General features: G+C 34.2%; 1 protein-coding gene and 2 pseudogenes across 1 annotated transcript; all 3 read right to left on the reverse strand.

Moving 5' to 3' along the window:
- Positions 1 to 1,403: 1,403 nt before the first annotated feature.
- Positions 1,404 to 3,858, reverse strand: LOC143388894 (RNA-binding protein 39 pseudogene; annotated as a pseudogene).
- Positions 3,859 to 11,732: 7,874 nt separating this feature from the next.
- Positions 11,733 to 13,260, reverse strand: LOC143388768 (myelin expression factor 2-like). The gene is given in 3 exon segments (XM_076842310.2): positions 11,733 to 13,062; positions 13,101 to 13,230; positions 13,233 to 13,260. Coding segments are annotated over 3 exon segments (1,488 nt in total).
- A 5,521-nt stretch (positions 13,261 to 18,781) lies between these two features.
- Positions 18,782 to 21,035, reverse strand: LOC143640651 (protein C-mannosyl-transferase DPY19L1 pseudogene; annotated as a pseudogene).
- Between the last annotated feature and the right edge of the window lie 36 nt (positions 21,036 to 21,071).

Consider the following 21,071-nt stretch of genomic DNA (forward strand, 5'->3'; position numbering starts at 1 on the left):
ATCAAGGCATTTTTATTTATCCTCCCTTTCCTACAACTCTACAATCATCTCAAAAAATGGCATCCCATATGTAGGTTCCAGCCTGAGGCCTGCAAGCCACTGGAGGGGGCAGAAAGGGCTTGGAGCTCTTCCACGGCTCCCAGGCCCCAATTCCCAGGGAATTGCCATCATTGTTCCTGGTGACTGACTGTCACACCCCACTCACAAGATTCTTTATTTGACTGGACTCAGCAGTTGCTCATTGCAAACCCCCATTACAATGGTGGCATTTCTCAAAAACAACCACAGGCAATTGTTGAATGCTATGGCTACCTGAGGTGGATAGCAGATGAAGCGAACTATAGGATAACAAAAAGCTTGGGAAGAAAAGGTAAGGGGTTTCTATGTCGGGGCACATCTCTAATACAGGCAACTTGGGAGCCTGATGCAGGAGGATGACAAGTTCAAGGCCAGCCTCAGCAATTTAACAACTAACCCTGAGCAAGTTAGTTATATTTCTATGTTTGCTATTTTAATTGGCATTACATTTGAATGCTTTTTTTTTGCCTTTTTAAGAGAATTTTATTTGAGTGGTTCTTACAAAGATTGTTGCAATATGAAGTCATTTGTTTGATAGAAATATCAAGCTGTCTTGTCAAACACACTGAAGTAACCCAAAAATATATTTCAGAGCTCACAGAGCTTAAAAAGAGCAAAAATTATATGCAACCAGACAAAACCTATTTCTGCATTTCCTATTTCTTGCTGAGACTTCTTTTTCTTACCAGACTCTTGACTAAGCATATTCAGGAAATGCAGTGATCATTTTGTTTGGAACCTTAAGACACACCAAAACACATAATATTTACAAAGAAACTTTTACAGATACATTAATTGAAAAGAAACCATTAAGGAATATAATTTTGAAATCTCCCTTTCTTGCCAAATGATCACAATGCAAGATGAGATGCTAGCCAAACAGCCCTTTACCTGGCTTGAATCCCCATACACTAAATGTGTATTCCAGAAACCTCTGATAAACCATGAGTAAAATATCAACATTAGTGAAATGTGAAATGTAACCTGGGTAAAAAGTTAGGCTTCTGAAACATTGAAAACATCATTACATACCTGTCTGCCTTTGTACAGAAAGCACACACTTGTTCCCCTAGAGCTATTCGTATAGATCCTTAATGTAATTTTCTACATGAAAATTTTAAAAGGCAGAATGAGAACAGCATTGTATACAGTGGGATTTGCTAGTTAGGAAGAATGAGCACACTGCATTCCTGTTAACATTTTCATTTTTCCAAGGTAACAGGAATTGTATACAAATGACAGTAAACCCTTGCCTCTTTATTTTTATCTAAATAAAAGATGACTCAAGATGAATTCTCAAGAAAAAAAAGGCTATGTAAATAAGGGACTATATATTCCTTCATCATGTACTTGGAACCAGTAGTTGTGTTGCTGTCATAGAATCAGGGAAGAGATTGTGGTAAGTTGGAAGAGGTACATAGGCTGCTGTTATCATTTTACCAGCAAACCACCTGCCATGCAATGCATTGACAGCAGCAATAGCTGCAGCAATTGAGGGGCACTTCACATACACATTGCCCTGAGCAGAATTCTTGTCAATATAAATATGAATGACTCCACAATGTTTATTACATTCTTTAATCACATCATCCTTAATCTCTGTATCCCATCCAACTTGTTCTTCTGTTTGAGGGTTAAACATGTTAGAGTTGGAAACACTGTGTTGCAAGTGGCTGAACAGAGGCAGCTGCAGCTAAAGCTGAAGCTTCAGTCTGTTGGGAAAGTCGTGTTTGCAAATCTGCCACAGCACCAAATGCCAAAGAGCCACTCATTTGTAAAGCCTGCTGGGCTGCTGGTAGAATCTGCAAACCTGTACCTTCAACAAGTCTTGCCATTAATTGGAGTGTGTATGATGCTTGCTTGAATATCCAAAAGCAGAAACAGTAACATGAATTCACTACAGATCTAATTTTCTCTTAGTCAACAAATTCTAAGGGTCATTCTTTATAACAGTAGCTTCATTATATTAAAAAAAAATTGCATCTGCTATTTTATTCAGGTGACAGTGGACAAGTTTATAAACTTCTTAACATCTTAACTTTCTCATCAATAAGAAGAAGATACTAATATTTGATCTGCAGACTGAGATCATATCTACAACATGATAAATGTCCAACATATGTCATTACAATTCTTATTAATAGTTAGTGAATGCTACTAATCTTAGGGATTATACTTTAGAGGTCAATATCTTCTTATTAATTCACATATATACCAACTCTCTGTATCATTTCAGAAGTATCTAAATGTTTGCCAAATAGAAATTTCTTTCTCAATGGAGTTTAAAATTCTTTATTGAAAGTGTGACAGACATTTCTGGTAGCTCACATAGAGTAGTAAATATTGCATTTGAAAACAATGAGATGATTTTTCAATGCAAAAAAAAAGACTTGACTGAAACTGAAATTTGTTGCCTGAGAGATGGAATGAAAAAGAGACTGAAGGCAGGAGCTAATAGGAGGGTTAAAGGGAGTCAGTATATACAAGATGGGAGGTGTCATGGGTTATTTTTGTCTAGTTCATAATTCTGCCAATTAAGCTCCAGCTTTGCTTCTTTAAAGAAGAAAGGTGTTATTTAAATCCCAATGCTGTTGTAAGTGCAGCCAACACATTGTGACTACGATTATCTGATTAGGAACACTGTCTTGCCCACATTTAAGATTTTAGCTAATGCCAAAGTATAGAACTCATTGGAAACAAGCAATGGGATCAATCCCTGGGATTCAGAAGTTCAAAAGGATTCTAGAGCAGCTTAGCACTGACATAGGTAGATGATCAGTGCTAGGATTGAAGGAGGGAATTAGAGAAGTATCAAGGGGAGAGCATTTGCAATAAATAAATAAATAGCAAGTAGTTTGTGGTAGCGGAATTAATCATAATGGCAGCTGCATACTCCATATTTGGGAAGTTTGCCCTAACAATATGTGTTCTCTGATTTATGATTTCAATAAATTCTGCATTTTTAAAAAAGACTTTCTAATACCAAGAGAGGGATGTATGTCTGCTTTCACCACTGATCCTAATTTTTTAAAATACTATTTTTTATTATGGTCATCTTTCCCTCAATTTCATTAATTGTTCATGCACATTAATGATGACCTTAATGCTGAAAAGGCATCTCAGTAAAATATTTCATGTCCTCTACAATCAAATGGAGAGACCTGAGGGACAAGTCCAACAAATAAAATGCAGTTACTTCCAAATAAGTAGCCAAAAAGTTTAAAAGAATTTTCATCTCACAGAATTGCAATATGTGCAATCATACAGAGCAGATGAAAGGCCATTATATTTTACCTGAGATAACAATGCTTGAAGTCCTTCAGAAAGTCAATATTATAAATGGAGACTTCTCATTCGCCATTCTGGCATGCTTTCATTATTTCAATTATATCATCTTTTCAAAGGTCTTCAGTATTCAAAAGTATAAAATTATATGTTGTGTAATGCGGTTTCCTTTCCTTTTTTTCCCTACAGGTGTTCTCTTTTCAGTGTGCCTTGGTAATGATAGAGTACAAGTGGATACTTCAACTATGTGGTGATGCTTCAAAATATATAAATGCACTTCAGTTTGTGAAATAAAGAGCAGTCTCATGGTCACTGATTTCCTCTGAGAAAAAAAGATTATTTGACTTTGTCTTACTATAATTTCTTGAATGATGTCATCTAATAAATATAATATTATCCTCTTAGCTCTTTTTTATAATGTGGAACTAGACAAAATGAGTTTATGCTTTTAGTAGGAGAAGGAATATATTAAAAAATAAAAAGTTGTACCTCCATTGTAATAAAATTTGAAGGGAAAACATCAGATAAGTTAATTTTTTCTCATGTTTTTTTATTTCACATCTGTATTGCTAAGGCATCTCTTAATGTTCATGTTTCAAAACTCTTTATCTTCTCTTTTCTTAAATCCACAAAATGCCAAAATATCTCTTGTCTTTTAAAAAGAAAAACTTGTTGTCTAACTCTTGCTCTTCTTTTTTCTTTCTAGCCAAAGTTTAGAAAGTGCAGTCCACACTTTCTTAATCAATTCTTCATATTTCAGTTACTCTTTAATAAAATTCATAAGGAAATATTTCAAGTATATATTTATGGACTCACTAACCAAGTCTATACAATTTTAAAATATATTTCCTGTTGTTTCAAGGTTGTATTTAAGAACACAAATAAATAATAATTGATATTGTTGACGATTTTGGTATAGCTATGCTTTATCCTCCTTGCTAGCAATAGTTAATCACTCATTAAACTATTTTGATACTCATCTGCCTTGTATTCTATTATACTTTTACTATATATGTGTAGGTTCACAGAAAACATTATATAAAGAACACCATGTAGCATGTACCTCCCTTCTCTGTTGGTATTTTCTTTTCATCTATATATGGTGCTATTCTTGTCTTTAGGGCTATTTTTAAATAAATAATTTTTAGAACTTATTATATGCCAAATGCTACTCCATGAACATCCTGTTTGATCATCCTTGCATAGTTTTACTGCCACCTGTGGGTTTACAACTCCCAAATGCCTTGTATTGACCTCTCCACTGACACCCATTCTGTATACAGAAAGAGATTAAGTAAAACGAGGAAGCTTCTGCACAGGAAAGGAAACAGTCAATAGAGGGAATCAAAAACCTGCATAATTGGAGAAAATATTTGTAAACAATTCATCTGATAAAGGGTTAATATCCAAAATACAGAGAAAACATAGGAGCAAGAAAACAACACAACTTGTAAAACAAGTTAAGGTATTGATAGACAGTTCTCAAGAGAGGGCAAATAAATGGCCAATACATACACAAAAAAAATACAAATTAGAACCACAATATATATTAGTTATGTCTGATAGAATACCTACTCTAGAGAAAGCAAAAGAAAACAGTTTTGGTGAGGATGTAGAGAAAAGGGAAAATTGCACGCTGTTAGTGACTATTTAAATTAGTACAGCCAATATAACAAGCAGTATGGATGTTCTTCAAAAAATTAAAATTAGAACTACAACATATCCAGCAATCCCTATTGGCTATATATCCCAAAGGAATGAAATAAGTATGTCTAAGAGACATCTGTACTCTAATTTTCATTGCAGCACTATTTAAAATATCCAAGGTAAAGAATCAGCCTTAGGATCCATTAATAGATGAATGGATAAAGAAATGGTACATACACACAATAGAATAATATTTAATCATTAAACTAAAGAGAATCCTGGTCTTTGTGAGAAGATACATAAACATGGAAGGCATGATGTTATTAAATTGAAACCATGCACAGAAAGACAAACACCATGATTTTACTTGTAAGTACGATCTAAAATTATTTCCCATTGAACTGCAGAATGGTGCTTACCTGAATCTGAGGTGGTTGTGGGAGGGTTGATGGAGAGATTTTGGTCAAAGGAGAAAAAATCTCAGTTAAGAGTGACAGTTTTAAAAGTTCTGTTGTACTTCATGTTAGCTATAGTCAATAATCATCTAGCTTAACTTGAAAAATTCTGGGACAGTGGATAGTATGTGTTTTCACAACAAAAATAATAAATATGAGAGGTAATATATATGTTAATTAATAAGATTTTATTATTCCATAATGCATATATACTTCAAAACTTGTTGTACGTAATAAAGAAAGAAAGAAATGCAATTGTATCTGTCAATTAAAATAATAAAAAAGAAAAAAATAGAAAAAAAAAGTTAACTGTAAAGTAGCTGGGTATAAGATCAACATCTTTATTGTGGTAGCTCTTACCTAAATTGAATGCTTGAATAGAACAAAATAGCAAACTCTCCCATGAGTAAGTAGTAAGGAGCTTCTCAACTGTTATATATATATATCACAGACAAGGGCTTTTTCAATGATGGCCAGAATTTGTTATATGTACCAATGTAATTTGTCACATAATGAACAGAAACTGATGAGTATTAATAGGGAGATGAAACATATTTAATAATATTCAATTTCTATTAGAGTAGGAAATTATTTTAAAAAATCAGAAGTAGAAATCAACTAACCTATTAAAATTAGTTTCCATTTTTCAAAAGGACAACAAATCTGAAGCAAAACATCATCTTGATTTGGTGTGCTTGTATAAGAGCCCATACATAAATATCTGCTAGAAGGTGAGACAAGGCAAAAATATACTTAAAATAAGAAAATTTAGAAGAATTTGAGTAAAAAAGTAAAACTCAATACAATCTTTGAGAAAATGGTCGTTTATTGTCTTCATATGAATCCAAAGAATCTACAGAAAAAAAAAACTTTAATAATTATTAAGACAGCTTGAAAAGTAGCTGGCTATAAGATCAACATACTAAATTTGACATTTTATCCGTCAATTAATGTTTAACATGCTAATTACCTTAAATTAATAAATTCAGTTCTAATCCAATGAGAGTTATTTGGAAAACCTGTGTTGTTTTGTTGTTATTGTTGTTACATTGATAACTTTATTAAAAATTGAATAGAACATAATTTTAAAGGCTCCATATCCATCATCTTACTCCCCACTTCCATCTTCACTGAGAAATTCTGCAAATTTTTTTTCTGGCTCTGCTGTTTTTGGCTTCTATTATTAACCACATCTTTATTTCTAAATCTGGTATTTTGATCATTTTAGAATTAGCCTCAAGAGAATGACGTCTCCTATTGATCCATTGCCAAAGCTGTCACTTTTGTCAATTTTCTGATAGTCTTTTCCTGGATAGATTTTGATCCTCCAGTTACAAGTTGCTTATATATCCTTCAGAGGACTCATTACATGTCCGTATTTATTTCATCACATTTTTTTTGTACAAAACAGATTGTAATTTTAATTGATTAAAGGGCCTATTCTAACATTTAAAAAAATACAATGTGACTTCTTCCCCTTTTTACAAAAATTAGTTTCTAGTCATCAAGGTACAAGAAATATACACCTCTAACTTAAGTTTTAAAACAAGAAACTCAAAAGAACAAGTCCAGATTCTTTTATTACATTGAAATTATATCTAATAATACCTAATGCCATATTGGTTGAAGCTTGGTAAACATTTTGAAGTTATTTTACTAGCGTTAGTTTTAATGCAGTTTGCCCCAATGTGTACATTATTTTGTAAATGCCATACAAATTTTAAACAATTCCAAAGTGAAATTCTCATTTTTATCCAATATATTGTTATCCTTACCCTCCACTAACTTAAAACAAACTAACAAAAAGAGCACAGTTAAATGTTAAAAGTTACACTGTAGATTATTTACTAGCTCCTTCTCTCTCTCCCCCATCTCTCCCCCATCTCTCTCTCTCTCTCTCTCTCTCTCTCTCTCTCTCTCTCTCTCTCTCTGCCCTTTCTAAGGTTCTTCCTAGGAATTGTGGTCAAGCCCAAATTTAATAAAATAAGTTACAAAATGGACCCAAAAACCAATTTAAAATAAGAATTAGAATATACAACTTAATAAGATTATGCTATAATTATTTTATACTCCCTAAGTAAGCATTATCATAAGGCAGGCCAGAAGCAAGATCAATATTAGGCAAATGAAATAGCAGGGATAGAAGCCAGGTTAATCCCCCCAAAAATGTCCCTGAGGACAATCCTTAATATAGGCAATCAAGAGATGTCCAATCCCCCCTTCATAAACATTGTTTCTGACATATTTAGCAAATGCTCCAGGAAATTTTGATGAATTTAAGGCCTTAAATCAAGAAATGCTGAGTATCACATCTTACACTGTCTGCCCTCAACTTTCAATTAGTTTCTTTTTGCCAGCAATATCAGTAATGAGGTATTCAAATGTTTTAAATAGCCTTTTAGAAACTGATACAGCGGGTTGGGGATGTGGCTCAAGCCGTAGCGCGCTCGCCTGGCATGCGTGCGGCCCGGGTTCGATCCTCAGCACCACATACAAACAAAGATGTTGTGTACGCCGAGACTAAAAAATAAATATTAAAAAAATTCTCTCTCTCTCTCTCTCTCTCTCTCTCCCTCTCTCTCTCTCACTTAAAAAAAAAGAAACTGATACAGCTAATTTATTTCAATAATGCTTTCTAAATGGGCATTTCCAATGTAACTGGCCTTTTGAGAAAACTCAAAATTGTTTAATTTTTCTACAACAGATCCACCAAGTGTTTTCAACATGCCTGAAGCAGACTTAAAAAGAATTTTTTGGGTATTATTCCTTCCTATTATTACATTACTTTTTCTAACAACACCAGACTGCAGAAAAAAGTTTTGGAAAAACTACTTTGTCATAACCTTTTTCATGTCTGCACTATGGATATCTGCATTTACATATATCCTGGTATGGATGGTCACAATAACTGGTATGTGTCTTAAGCATAACAGCACAAGAAAATAATTTCATGTAAAAACAAATTACATAGGTTCACTTCAAGTAGTCTAGGAAGCACACTTCTTTTTTGGCAAGACTAATATTAGTGCTATTTACTGAGAGATTAAATATTAATACAACAACAAGATCATTCAGGTTTTGTGAGTTCCAGCTCATGTATCAACTATATCCTTACTACTATATAGCTTGTGGTATAGTCCAAGAAATTATCTTATAAATGAAACCAAATTCACAAGATATCTATTATGCTAATAATTAAATCACATTACAAGGAATTCACAATAAAATATATTGAATTCTATTCCATAATGAAAAATAGAATTAAGAGCTACTGTTTTGAGAAAATGATGAGTGCTATTTAACTAGATTATATTTCATTTTGCTTTTAAAAATAAAGTGATGGAAAAGAGGTATAAAATAAAGTTTCATTTTAGGTTTCTACTATTTCCATGATTAAGATTTAACTATTACTGCTCGGAAATAATCTGCTCTAGTTCCCAAATAAAGAACTGAATTTAAACATAGACAAAATATTAGAAATTTCTCTTAAAAAAAAAAAAACAAGAAAAGTTAACCTGAATTGATTGATAGGAAAGGTAAACAAACTATTGCCTGTTTGCCAAAATCACCCAGCGTATTTTTATTAGTAAAATTTTACTGAAGGCATTCAGGCCCATTCTTTACATGTCATCTATAACTGCTTTTACACTACACTGGTGGAAATGAATAATTGCAACAGAAAACATATAGCCTGATAGTTTCAATAATTACTATCTGGCTCCTCCACCCCCAAAATTTGCTGACCCTGACCTTTTCCAAATTAATAGACGTCTTAAAATAGTATGTTAGGAAAAAGCAGAATATTTCTTTTTCATTTTTTAATGAAGAAAATGAAAAATCCAAATATCTTACATATTAAATCTATCCAAATTTTCAAAGTCAGAACATATTTGATAATAGAAAAACATGAAAAACGCAAAACCAAGTAAGAGATCACAGAACAGCCCCTAAGATTATAAATAATAGTGTTATTTATGTACATATGAACTCAAGTAACAAAAATTAACAACCAATTCCAATACCAAGAAAATGAACATGCAAGAAATAGGCTACTTTATAAATTATTATAACTAGCATTATTGGGGGGGGGGGATACAGAAAAAATATTCTAAACTGTGTTTTCAGTTAGTTACATGTCCCTTTCTTTTTTTCATTTTAACTACCCTTTGGTTCTGTTACCAAGAACAAGCACATTCCTGAAAAAATGTTAAACTGACATCAAATATAATGAAATTATTAATGAGTTGGGACTATATGTTAGACTCAAAAACAAAAAAAAAAAATTTGTTTTCTTCTAAGATTGTTGGACTTTCCCAAGGAAAACACCAAATTAAGGTATATGTTTAAAGTAGGACTTTTAAAATACATACATGTTTACTCATTTGTAGCTCAAATTGAGAGTTGGCTTAACTCACTACGTTAAGAAAATATTTTTTAAAAAAAGAAAATGATCAGTCTCATTAGCATATATTAAGTAAACAACAACCCCAATAACAGTGAACATCTACAACTTCTATAAAAATACCAAATGGGGAACGAACATTTCTCATTGGTAAAATTTCGGCTGCTAAATATCTTTACAAATGTCATTAAAAATCGGTACTACCTGGGTTACCCAAATTACCAACTCAATTCAAATATTTTGCTAGCTAAAAACTAAGTAAATACACATTGATTCAGAAATCTAAACATGCCTATTTTGTTTTTGAACAAAGAGGAAATATCTGAAATATCTAAGAGAGTGGTTAGCTCATCTGTAAGATTTATAACTTATAATTATGGTGTCTTACAGGGGAAACACTAGAAATTCCAGACACAGTAATGGGCCTTACTCTATTAGCAGCAGGAACAAGCATACCAGATACAGTTGCAAGTGTGCTGGTTGCAAGAAAAGGTAAGACCTGGAAGCTGCAGTGCCCTTTCTTTAAGCTTAGCTAAATACACTTGAGTCAAGGTAATGTGAAAAATATTTATTTCTTCAGTAACATACTTTTGAAGAAAAAAAAATTGACTCAAGGGACAAGTTTATTATATCATAGCAAATTAATTTCATTCAATCTAATTCCCCATATGATTTAACTGAATTGTGCATTAAATGGTAATTAACTAAATTAAAATGAAAAGCAATGAGTAAGCTACATCTTATTGAAAATGGTTTAATAAATAAAGATAATCATTATTAAATAAATGTTAAACTTAAATACTAACCCAAGAAAAATTTAAAAATACAAATTCAATAAGACTTGCTCTAACAATTTTCCAAAACTACCAACAACAAAAAAGTATCCAGTGTTTTTTCTTATGAAGATTATACATAAAACAGTATTATATGCACATTTTAACAACATGCTTTTCTTTTGCAGGTAAAGGAGACATGGCTATGTCTAACATTGTAGGATCCAATGTGTTTGATATGCTATGCCAAGGTATTCCCTGGCTTATTAAAACTGTTTTTATAAATGAATCAGCTCCTGTAGAAGTAAACAGCAAAGGACTCACTTAAATAACCATTTCTCTTAACATTTCCATTATTTTTCTTTTTTTAGAAGTTCACTTTAATGGTTGGAAATTAGACAGAAGGTTGGGAGCTGTCTGCCTGTTATTATACATTGGACTTGCTTCGTTATCAGTTCTATATGAACTTGGAATTATTGGAAATAATAAAATAAGGGGCTGTGGAGATTGATTATTCTTAATAGTGTTAATGTGGAAAATGTGAATGGTGGGGGTGGTAGAGAAGGAAAAACCCATTTCTTCATTTAAGTCAAATAAAAACATCCTAAACTTCAGAATCTAAAACTTACTTAATAGTAATTCTTTATCACCACAGAAAAGCAATTTAAAACCAACCAAAATCACATCCTAATTTGTCTGAGCCCTTTCTTTTCATGAACAATTACATATTATAAAACACAAGTTATGAAAAAACCATTTATCATTTACCTTACAATAAGTTGATAAAGGCTGGGGAAACTAGAACAAACACTACTATGTCATACTGAAAACAAGAAGAAAATGGCTTATTTCATTAAAAACAGTATAACCATTCATTTAAACTCAATGACCAGACTTGCTGTCTTTAGGAAACCCAAACTTGAGATTAACAAAAATCACAGTATATTTTTAACATTATACTGTTAAAAGCTGGTGGGAATTTTAAAAGTTCATTTTTACAGCTTTTGTAAGCATACAGTATTACTAAAAATATGACTTTTACTAGTAGATTCAGCAAAACAGATGAAGGAATGTTCCAACCGTGGTTTGAAATTATGCATTACGATCCAAGCGAACATCAATTTCTCGATCCATATCGATGCTCCTTTCCAGTATAGCTCCTATACCTGGTCCCATTCTATCAAAGCTGGAACTCATGCGGTCTAGTCCCATCCCCATTCCTCCAGTCACACTGTTCATGCCACCCATTCCACCACTTATTCCAGATCCTACTGGACCCATGTTAGAAGCTCCTATTCTTCCTGCAAACCCTCCAATCATTGCACTGCCAAGTCTACCAAAGGAATCTCCAAAGCCTCGATTTATTCCAATATCACCACGTCCAAAATCTCGCTCCATGCTACTAGTCATCGCCCCACGGTATAGCTCTCCCATTCGGCCAACTCCACCAAATCCTCCCATGCTATTCATTGCTTCCAGACCACCAAACCCAATTCCACTTGGACCTAAATTTCCCATTACACCACCTATGTTCAATTGGCTAGCACTAATAGGCTGTCCACCTGGACCAAGTCCCATTCCAATGCCTCCAAGACCACGTGGTAATTGTGGTGTTTTACTACCATGTGAACGGTAGTCTTCATGAGGGACAGACTTGTCATCCATTTTCACATGCATAGGTCTATCAAATAAAAACTGCCCATTGAACATAGAAATTGCTTGAACTTCTTCAATTGCTTGCTCAAAAGTGACAGTGCCCATTCCTCTGCTCTTTCCATCTTTGTCTTCTTTAATATCTGCCCGCTTTGCAGTTCCAGCTATGCTGAACACTTCCTTTAGCTTCTTCCAAACAACTTTGAAGTCAAGATTAGCAACAAAAATTGTAGAACCAAGTCTACCAGCCTGCAAATTACTGATAACCTCAGGAGGAATGTTTGGATTATTGAGAATGGAAGGTGGTAAATTCATCAACCCCGATCCCATATCAGGGACATGTCCTCCTGGAAATGATCCTCCTGTTCCTTGCAATGCCCTACGAGCATTTTCTCCGTCAGGATCCTCTTTAATATTAAGGGGTCTTCCACTAAGATCATATTTGTTCATAGTTTCTAGTGCTTTCTTTACAAATTCTTCATCTTTGAATTCAACAACACCACAACCCCTTGATTTTCCTTCCCCATTCTTAAAGAGCTCCACGTATGTAACCTCACCAACTTTTTCTCTCATTAGATCTTTAATAGCTTGGCATTTCATATCATACGGGATGTTGCTAATGAAAACTCTGTTACGATTTGGACCCTTCTTTTCTCCAGTGCCCAAATGCTTGTCTTTTGAATAAGGATGAAATCTATTGGCCTTCTTATTTCCTGAAGATTTTTCTTTTAAGTCAGATTTTTCTTCTTTCACTGATTCATCATTCTCCCTCAGTGGTAAAGCACCTCTGGGTTCAATCCCCCAGTAATTTTAACGCCATTGGAGCTACTGCTGTGCTGCGGAGGCTGCTTCTCCGGCTCCGGGGGGAGCGATTCTCCCCGCGATTCACCCGGAGACTCTGCGGGCAGCTGCTGAGGGCTGTCGTCGCCAGCGGCCAGACCACCTCGGGCTTGTCAGCGTCCGCCATCCCGCCGCCGCTGGCTCCGCCTCGGCCGCCTGCACTGAGGGGCTCTGAGCACGACAATGGCGGCGGCCGGGGAAGCGGTAACGGATCCCCTATTTCATCACATTTTGAATAAAAGTTCTGCTCAATTTGGCATCTTCTGCTCATTCCTCCTAGTGACTATATTCTTTCTTTTTTTCTGACAAAATCTTGATTTTACTCAAAATTTGGACATCTTATATCTGTACTTGCTCCAAATTTCATTTAATAGAATCAGGAAAGTTTTGGAAGAACATTAAATAGGGTCTGTCAGAATTATGTAAAAAACAATTTTATACAAAATTGTGATGTAGTTCAAAACCTACTCATGTCTAAAAATATTACTAACAAAAAGTTGGAAAATTTTCCTCAGATATAAAATATTGGTACCTTTGTTTAAAAAACAAATTAATCTAAAGAGAGATTGTTCATAATCTTCAGAAGAATTTCTTTGAAATCAGAAACACAATGCAAATACCTGCTTACAACTGTGAAACACGTAATATTTTCAATGCACATCTTCTATCATTCAGTAATTTTACCAAAATCCTTCAATACAAAAATATAGGTACATGTAAATATTCATGCCAATTTATTTGTAAAATGTAAATTCAGCTAGGCATAGTGATGCATGCCTGCAATCCCAACAACTCAGAAGCCTGAGGCAGGAGGATTACAAGTTCAAGGACAGTCTCAGCAACTTAGAACTTGTCTAAAAATTTAAAAAAATAAAATTAAAAGAAATGGGGATATAGCTCACTGGTTTGGTGACTCTGGTTGTTTCCACATAGGAGCCTAATTGCACTGTGACTTTTGTATATAAAATTGTGTTTTTATATAGAATGTAAACAAGATTGTATACAGAGGGTGCAATGATGAAATGCATAGCTTCACAGTGAAATCAAAATATTTTTCTTATATTAGGAAATAAACTGTAGTGTGAATGTCTTTTTTATATAAAAGAGTGCAATAAAAAGATACAACAATGTATACAATTCATAATACAATGCATAATATCCCATAAAATATTATGCTCCATATCTCTAAATAAGAAACATGGATCCGAAGGCAAATTAAAAGATTCATTTTCTCTCAAAATTAACACAACATGTTACTAAATTGTCTCATTTCTAATAAGATTTTAGTCTATCATTTTCCAATGAAACAGGATGAAAAATACTTATGACTCAAAATCAAATGATAAAAAACATAAAATAAAGACAATAATGAAGAAATTAACATAAGCTGTACACAGAATGATGAGATTTGATCATTAAAATATCTAAATTTCTTACTTGGAGAAAAAATACCAGATTTTGGTTACACAGTTTTATGTTCAGAGCCTTGAAATTTGGTTTTTTTTTTTTTTTTTGCTATATCTAAGTGATGAAGATACAATAATCAGAGTGAGACTTGTGTGTATATATAAATAAAAAATATCTAAGTATATTATGGCTAACATAATTGTAAAATGATCTCATTTGTCTTTAAATCAGTGGCTAACATAATTTTAAAATGATCTCACTTTTCTTTCAATCAGTGGCATTCAGGAAATGAAAATATAATAAAATTTATTTGTGAATAAGCATGCACATGCATTTCTAGTGATTAAGTTTATGCTTGGATTTCTCTTGGCCACTTGTCCCCAGATGTTTGGTCAAATATTATTCGGATGATGCACATGAAGGTGATTTTTAATGAGATTGATTTGAATCAGTAGAGTGTGAAAGCAGATTACCATTTTTACTGTGGTAGCTCTTACCCAATTTGAATGTTTGAATAGAACAAAATATTATGATTAACTGAGTAAGTAATAAGGAGCTCCTCACACCTGATTACCTGAACAGAAACATCTTTTTCTGCTTTGTTTCTGCCGTTGGACAAAAACTGAAACATCAGTTATTCTTTGATCTTGAATTGTCTGATGTTTAGACTGTAACTTATCTTCCCTCTTCCTCTTCTATATCCTCACCTTGCCTACTGCAGATCCTACAACTCCTCAGCCTTTATAATTGCATAAGCCAATTTCTTAACATAAGTCATATTTATGTCTGTACAAGAATGAATGTGTGGTGTGTGGATACAATGTTTTTTTTTCTATTTCTGTAAATAATCCTGACTATCTCACTATGGAAATCAGATACCAGTAAATTTACCATATAATTTATTCAACCAGAATGAGATTTTGAAAAAGTTTTAAGTCTCCTAAAAATTTCCAAATGAGAAAAGGAATATGCAGACTTCAATCATCATGTGAATTATTCATGGCCCATATCACACTTCCCCTAAAACCTTTTTAAACTGAAATACAATGAGAAGGTAGGGAAGTACTATGTAATGGAAAAAACATTAAGAGCTGTTTGTAAAATCAGTATACAGATTCTTCACCATGGTTCCAGATCTATTTGCCTACATAAATTAGCCTGAAAACAGCATCTAAGACGTTAGGAGGAAATTATGAGTATGTGATTTTTCTAGAACCATTAGGGACAGGTTTTGCAAAAAAAAAAAAATTAGAGTAAAAAACCCTTTCCATGAAATCTATGGACACACTTTCATTGCCTTTTACAGTCACCTGTTCAAAACTTTTATTGAACATTTATTGTATGACATTACATCTTCTAAATTTTGTAGATAAACTGGCAAGAATCAAGGACTACTATGTTTTTATGTAACCTGTTTCATAAAGGAAAATTACAAGTAATAAAAAAACATATTTTCCAAGAGCATCTCCCTCCCCTGAAAAAAGGCAGCAATCAAAATTAATTTAAAAAGAGCATCATGATGCCACAGAGAGTGAGGAATTTAGAGCATGTACAACAGCAGCAACAACAACAACAACAACAAAAAAAAAAACACCTAATTAAGTGGTCTTTAGCCAAGGTGAAAACTCACATGAAGAAGGAAACAATGCACTGTGATTCAATGAAGTGTTGATGTCTATCTTAGGTTGGGTACCTAGATGCAGTTTTCTTTTGTTATTGTTGTTGTTTTGTGCATTAATAAATTTTGAGAAAATGTTCTGCAAGTAAAATTAAGTACTAACCTTTAAAGAAGACGGTGAAATAGAATAGGGAAAAAGAAAACTGAGAAAGGGTGTAGTCTCTGGAGCATGAGCGGTTTGACACAATTTCACATTGTCATGAAGTATTGGGGTGATCATGTATGCCCAGTTTCAGTTAACCATTGGCTTGCAGTTATATACACCTGGAGAAGCTAACTTGTCTGCCAAAATTGTTCCTATTACCTGAGGTAAATTCTAGAATAAAAACATTCATAAAACAAGGTTATGTTTTTATATGTTGATGAAAATGGTGATATCAGTCCTCAGAAAATCAACCTTTTATTTCCCACAAGAATAGTAGTTCTGTGTTCATAAATTGAACATTTGAGGTGACTATACCGAACTTAATCTCCAAAAATAACAAGTATATTTTTTAGTTATTTATTTCTGATCATTCAAAATTGATAGTTTTAACATATCAATACATTATTTAATCAGATAATGAATTAAATAATTTTGAGTAAATACCACAAATATTTAGAAACTTATTTGTATTTTCAAAATATTTCTGCACTTGCATAATGTAGATAGCTCTACAAATATATTTTTCTCTTTATATTATAAAACATGCAAGGACCTGGCAAATGTAAAAAAAATAAGTTTAATTAGAATATGTGAACAAAAATTCAATTGTAAAATTGTGACTCTACCTAAATCAACATAGGATACCTGGAAAAAATATTCAGCATGCAGTAAAGAGTCAGAGGTGACAACAGGTGCAAGAAAAAGTTATTTAGTTTTCATATGATGGGGGGAATACCCAGAAGAATCTAATATATTCTGAATGAGAGTATAGAGATGGATCTGTGAGCTATTTCAGTATTATATTCCCAGTAGGATGACTTGGAGGAATCATAAAGAAATGAGAATAGCCTCTTGCATTCTCACATCAGTTTCACTATCAGGTCTACAATTTAAAGGAGATAAATACTGAAGTTAGTTGGAAGACACAGATTTCTTGGTTTAATAAAGCATTTAGATAAAATGGAAATAGGTGAAGAGAGGAAAAATTTTTATTCTGTTAACCCCTGTATGTTTCATTGACATAAGTGATACTTGACTACTTATGAGCTATAGCAAATTCTCCATCTAGACTAGCTCTTTCTTCTCAAAATATGATAATCAACTCTGTATTGTCTTCAAAGAAGAAAACCATTCAACCTTTCTTTACTCTAGTTACTCCATCCTTCCATTTGTTCCCTCTACAGTCAGTAATCTTTGTATTATTTTTTACCCTTCCCCTCAAAACACTATCATCTCTGTTGTAATCAGGATATAATATTAAAATCTACCTGTAAAAATTAACTTAATTTGCCAAATACAGTGGATGTTTTCATTTCATACTGTTGTCCATAGTATAAATATTAATTTTATTTTTTGTTTTGTTTTGTTTATCATTATTCATTTACTTTTTTGACAGAAAAAATTAGTCATGTTTCATTGTATCTTAGTAGTAAAAGAAGAATTACCATATGCTACAGTCTACTATATGTCAACCTGAATATACATTAGTTTGTAGATGCAGTATATTTGGGGTTGTTTAAAATAGTTTGTTTTTTTTTTTAAACTAGAATTAAACATGAAAAAAATTTAAAGTGGTTTAAAGTCATTAAAATATAAACATTTGAATAATACTAAAAATGAGAAAAATACAGTTACCATTATTATTATTATTATTATTTTTAATAAGTAAATACAGTTACCATTATTATTATTATTATTTTTTTTACTAAGTATAAGTACTTGATAAGCAACTTGGGTAAATAGCACTTATCTGAAAAAACCTTGTGAGTGGTATAGAGACACAAGAATGCCATATGGTTGGAAGTTAGAGGGATTTGGTCCTAACCATTAGCTTCAAGAGTCTGGATTAAAAATGGGAAGAAAAGACCTCATTCACAAGAGCAATAGAGAACAAAATGAACACGAGGAACTGAGATGAACAGATAATTCCAGAAAGCAAATACCCACATTTGTGCCATTTACTAGAACTCAAGTAATGAGAGGGCTGGCAGGACTGAAAACCTACATGAACACTGCACTGTCCAAAGACAAGAGCAGGAGGCGAAGAAGTAAGCAAGGGGCGTTAACAGTCCACAAACTGTAAGGGAAGCCCCAACAGGATTCAGAACTGATTACATTTTCATATCGCTTTTGTCATGACCATCATATATTTTTACACAGCTGGCTTTGCTCACTTTAGCACAAATATTGAAGTCAAGTACAAGCATATACTCATTTGCATAGCAAATTTTAAGGGGTGCATTAAAATGGTAACCAACTGATGAGGGTATATGCCATTTTCACAATCAGAATAACATTCAAATTTACCAAATAAAATGTTTTCTGTTTGAAAACAGTTACCTATAAAAATTTTGGGGATTTGAATTAAAAACAATACATGACTTATTAGCAAAACATTAAAACCATTACTGATGTAATTCTCTGTAGGAGGCAGGTCATGAAGTAGTAGTCATTCTTTTATAACTTCTAGAACTTTGTAAACACTGTTCTGGAATACAGTGGTGAAGTGAGGCTTTGATTCCTTCACCAAGAGATTACATAAGGGAGTTTTCCCAGCATGGCAGGATCTTCCACATCCCAAATTTCAGGCATGTTGCCACCAGGCTTGGATCTTCTTATACACCATGACTCTTCTAGAATGTAATAATTCACTTTTAACTTTACCAATTCTTGCTTCACTTCTTCAGTTGCTTTTCGACTATACATTGAGTATACTATTTTCGTTCTGGCTCTCAAGCCTGCATCTTCATAATGTGGATGGTTCACAACCGGACGAAGGGCAGACAACTTCACACTTGCCATAGTGGGCATGGCACTGCAAACACTGCATGTGGTTTGGTACTATATTTGATCCATTCTATAAGTTCTTCTTGTGGCAAATTGCTGAACTCCCCTACAATATTCCATTGGGTTTGAAGATTCGCTGAACCTTGAATTGACATTGCTGCTAGTACAGCAAAAACAACAGCACCAGGATGTACTTTGCAAAAGAGCCATCCAAATAACTGTCTAGGAAGCCATAACACACATGTGTGGTGTCAAGAAGAGTTTTAGTCTCATAATCAAAATGCCAAGGGCTGTATAAGCTAACAGTTGCAATGCATGATAAACCAGCTCTCCATGATCAAACTGATGTTTTTTTATATGTGTCTGTTGTTTAGCTAAGATGCTCCACATATCACTAATAATCTTTCTAATGATGGCAATGAATACTACAAGTACAGCTGGGAGCAACAAAGTCTTTGTATATCTCAGAGGACTCTCCTTTTCCATAAAGTCGAACTCTGCTGCACAGGTATACAATAAAGTATCAAAATCCTTATAACTGAAGAATTTTGATGTTAATAAGTTGCCAATATGAGCATCATCTGCAATTCCAAAGATTCTAGATGTCAAATATTTGAGTATAATGGTTCCAAACAACCAAAGACATCCTTGGATAATCCATTACCTAAGCTCAGACACATTTATTTTCACAAAATGTGGTTTCAATGCCAGCATGCCCCAAATAATTACCAAAGAGGAAGCGTAATAGGATGTTAACAACATTGAGTTCCCAAACATCAAAACAAAACAAAGTGCAAGAGAAATCATGTGTATATAAATGATCTTCCCTAATTTATATATATATCAATATACCCCACAACATATACTGCAAATAATGATGCGATCTGAGTAAGAAGTACAAACTGAGCAAACTGCCATGGAAGCATGAAAAATATATTGGAAATGCAGAGCGCAATCAAGCTTCCTCTATAAACTTTTGTAGCCCTGAGAATATGAGTCACAAGCAACATCTGAAGTACAAGGAAAGGATACGAAAAGCTTTCGCGGAGAGGCGGTGTCCACATCACACGGGTACACTCTCCATGATTGAAAAAGAAGCATAACACTGTAACCAGGCCTCCCAATCGACTTCCACTTAAATATGTGCCGTATATGAAGAATAATGCCATCATTAGTCCATTTAAAATAAAAATTACAGCAACATAAAAGCAAGCAGGATCTCCCAATCCTTCACAACTTTCAATAGGACTGAGTCCTTCTCCTCTGGTAACTGTCCAACATATCTTGGTTTGAATACCAATCATGTCCATTTATTTGGTATAAATTCGGTACCAGCTGGCCAAGATTACCTCAGGGTAAAGATTAACCTTTTTAATGTATTAATAACAAGAGGGTATTCGGTCAGTTTATCATTCATACTCATCCATACTCCATTCAAAAATGAGGGGGCTTCCACAATAGTCTTGAAGTAAGAATAATATAGCCCCATTTCAGTGCGAAAAGCCATCTCCCTTTCCAATGTTGAGAGGTGAGAAAAATGACGATCATTTTCAAACAGGTGTGTTATATGGCTCCAGTGCAACACGGCTGCAAAGGCAGCTAGTAGAAGCATGGTCCAGGTCCGGCCGCGCCCCGCGCGCTGCAGGCCCAGCGCCCCGCGCAGCCCGGCCACCAGGCGCCCCACCAGGCGCCCCCCAAGGCCGACCCCAGCGGGCGACTCGCTGGGCTCCGCGGGGCCCCTTCCTGCCCGCAGCGCCCTTGCGCCCTGGGGACCGGGACGCGTGCTCGGGTCCGGAGCCCCTCTTAGCGGCGACTGCGAGTTGCGGGGCGGCTGGGGCGGCTTGGGAGCCGCCTCCCGGTGCTTATTCCGCACCTGCAGGACCATCTTGGCATAGTCGCGCTCGCTCGCTGCGCGCGCCCG

The sequence above is a fragment of the Callospermophilus lateralis genome, unplaced genomic scaffold (genome assembly GCF_048772815.1).
Source record: "Callospermophilus lateralis isolate mCalLat2 unplaced genomic scaffold, mCalLat2.hap1 Scaffold_43, whole genome shotgun sequence".
Taxonomy (NCBI): Eukaryota; Metazoa; Chordata; class Mammalia; order Rodentia; family Sciuridae; genus Callospermophilus; species Callospermophilus lateralis.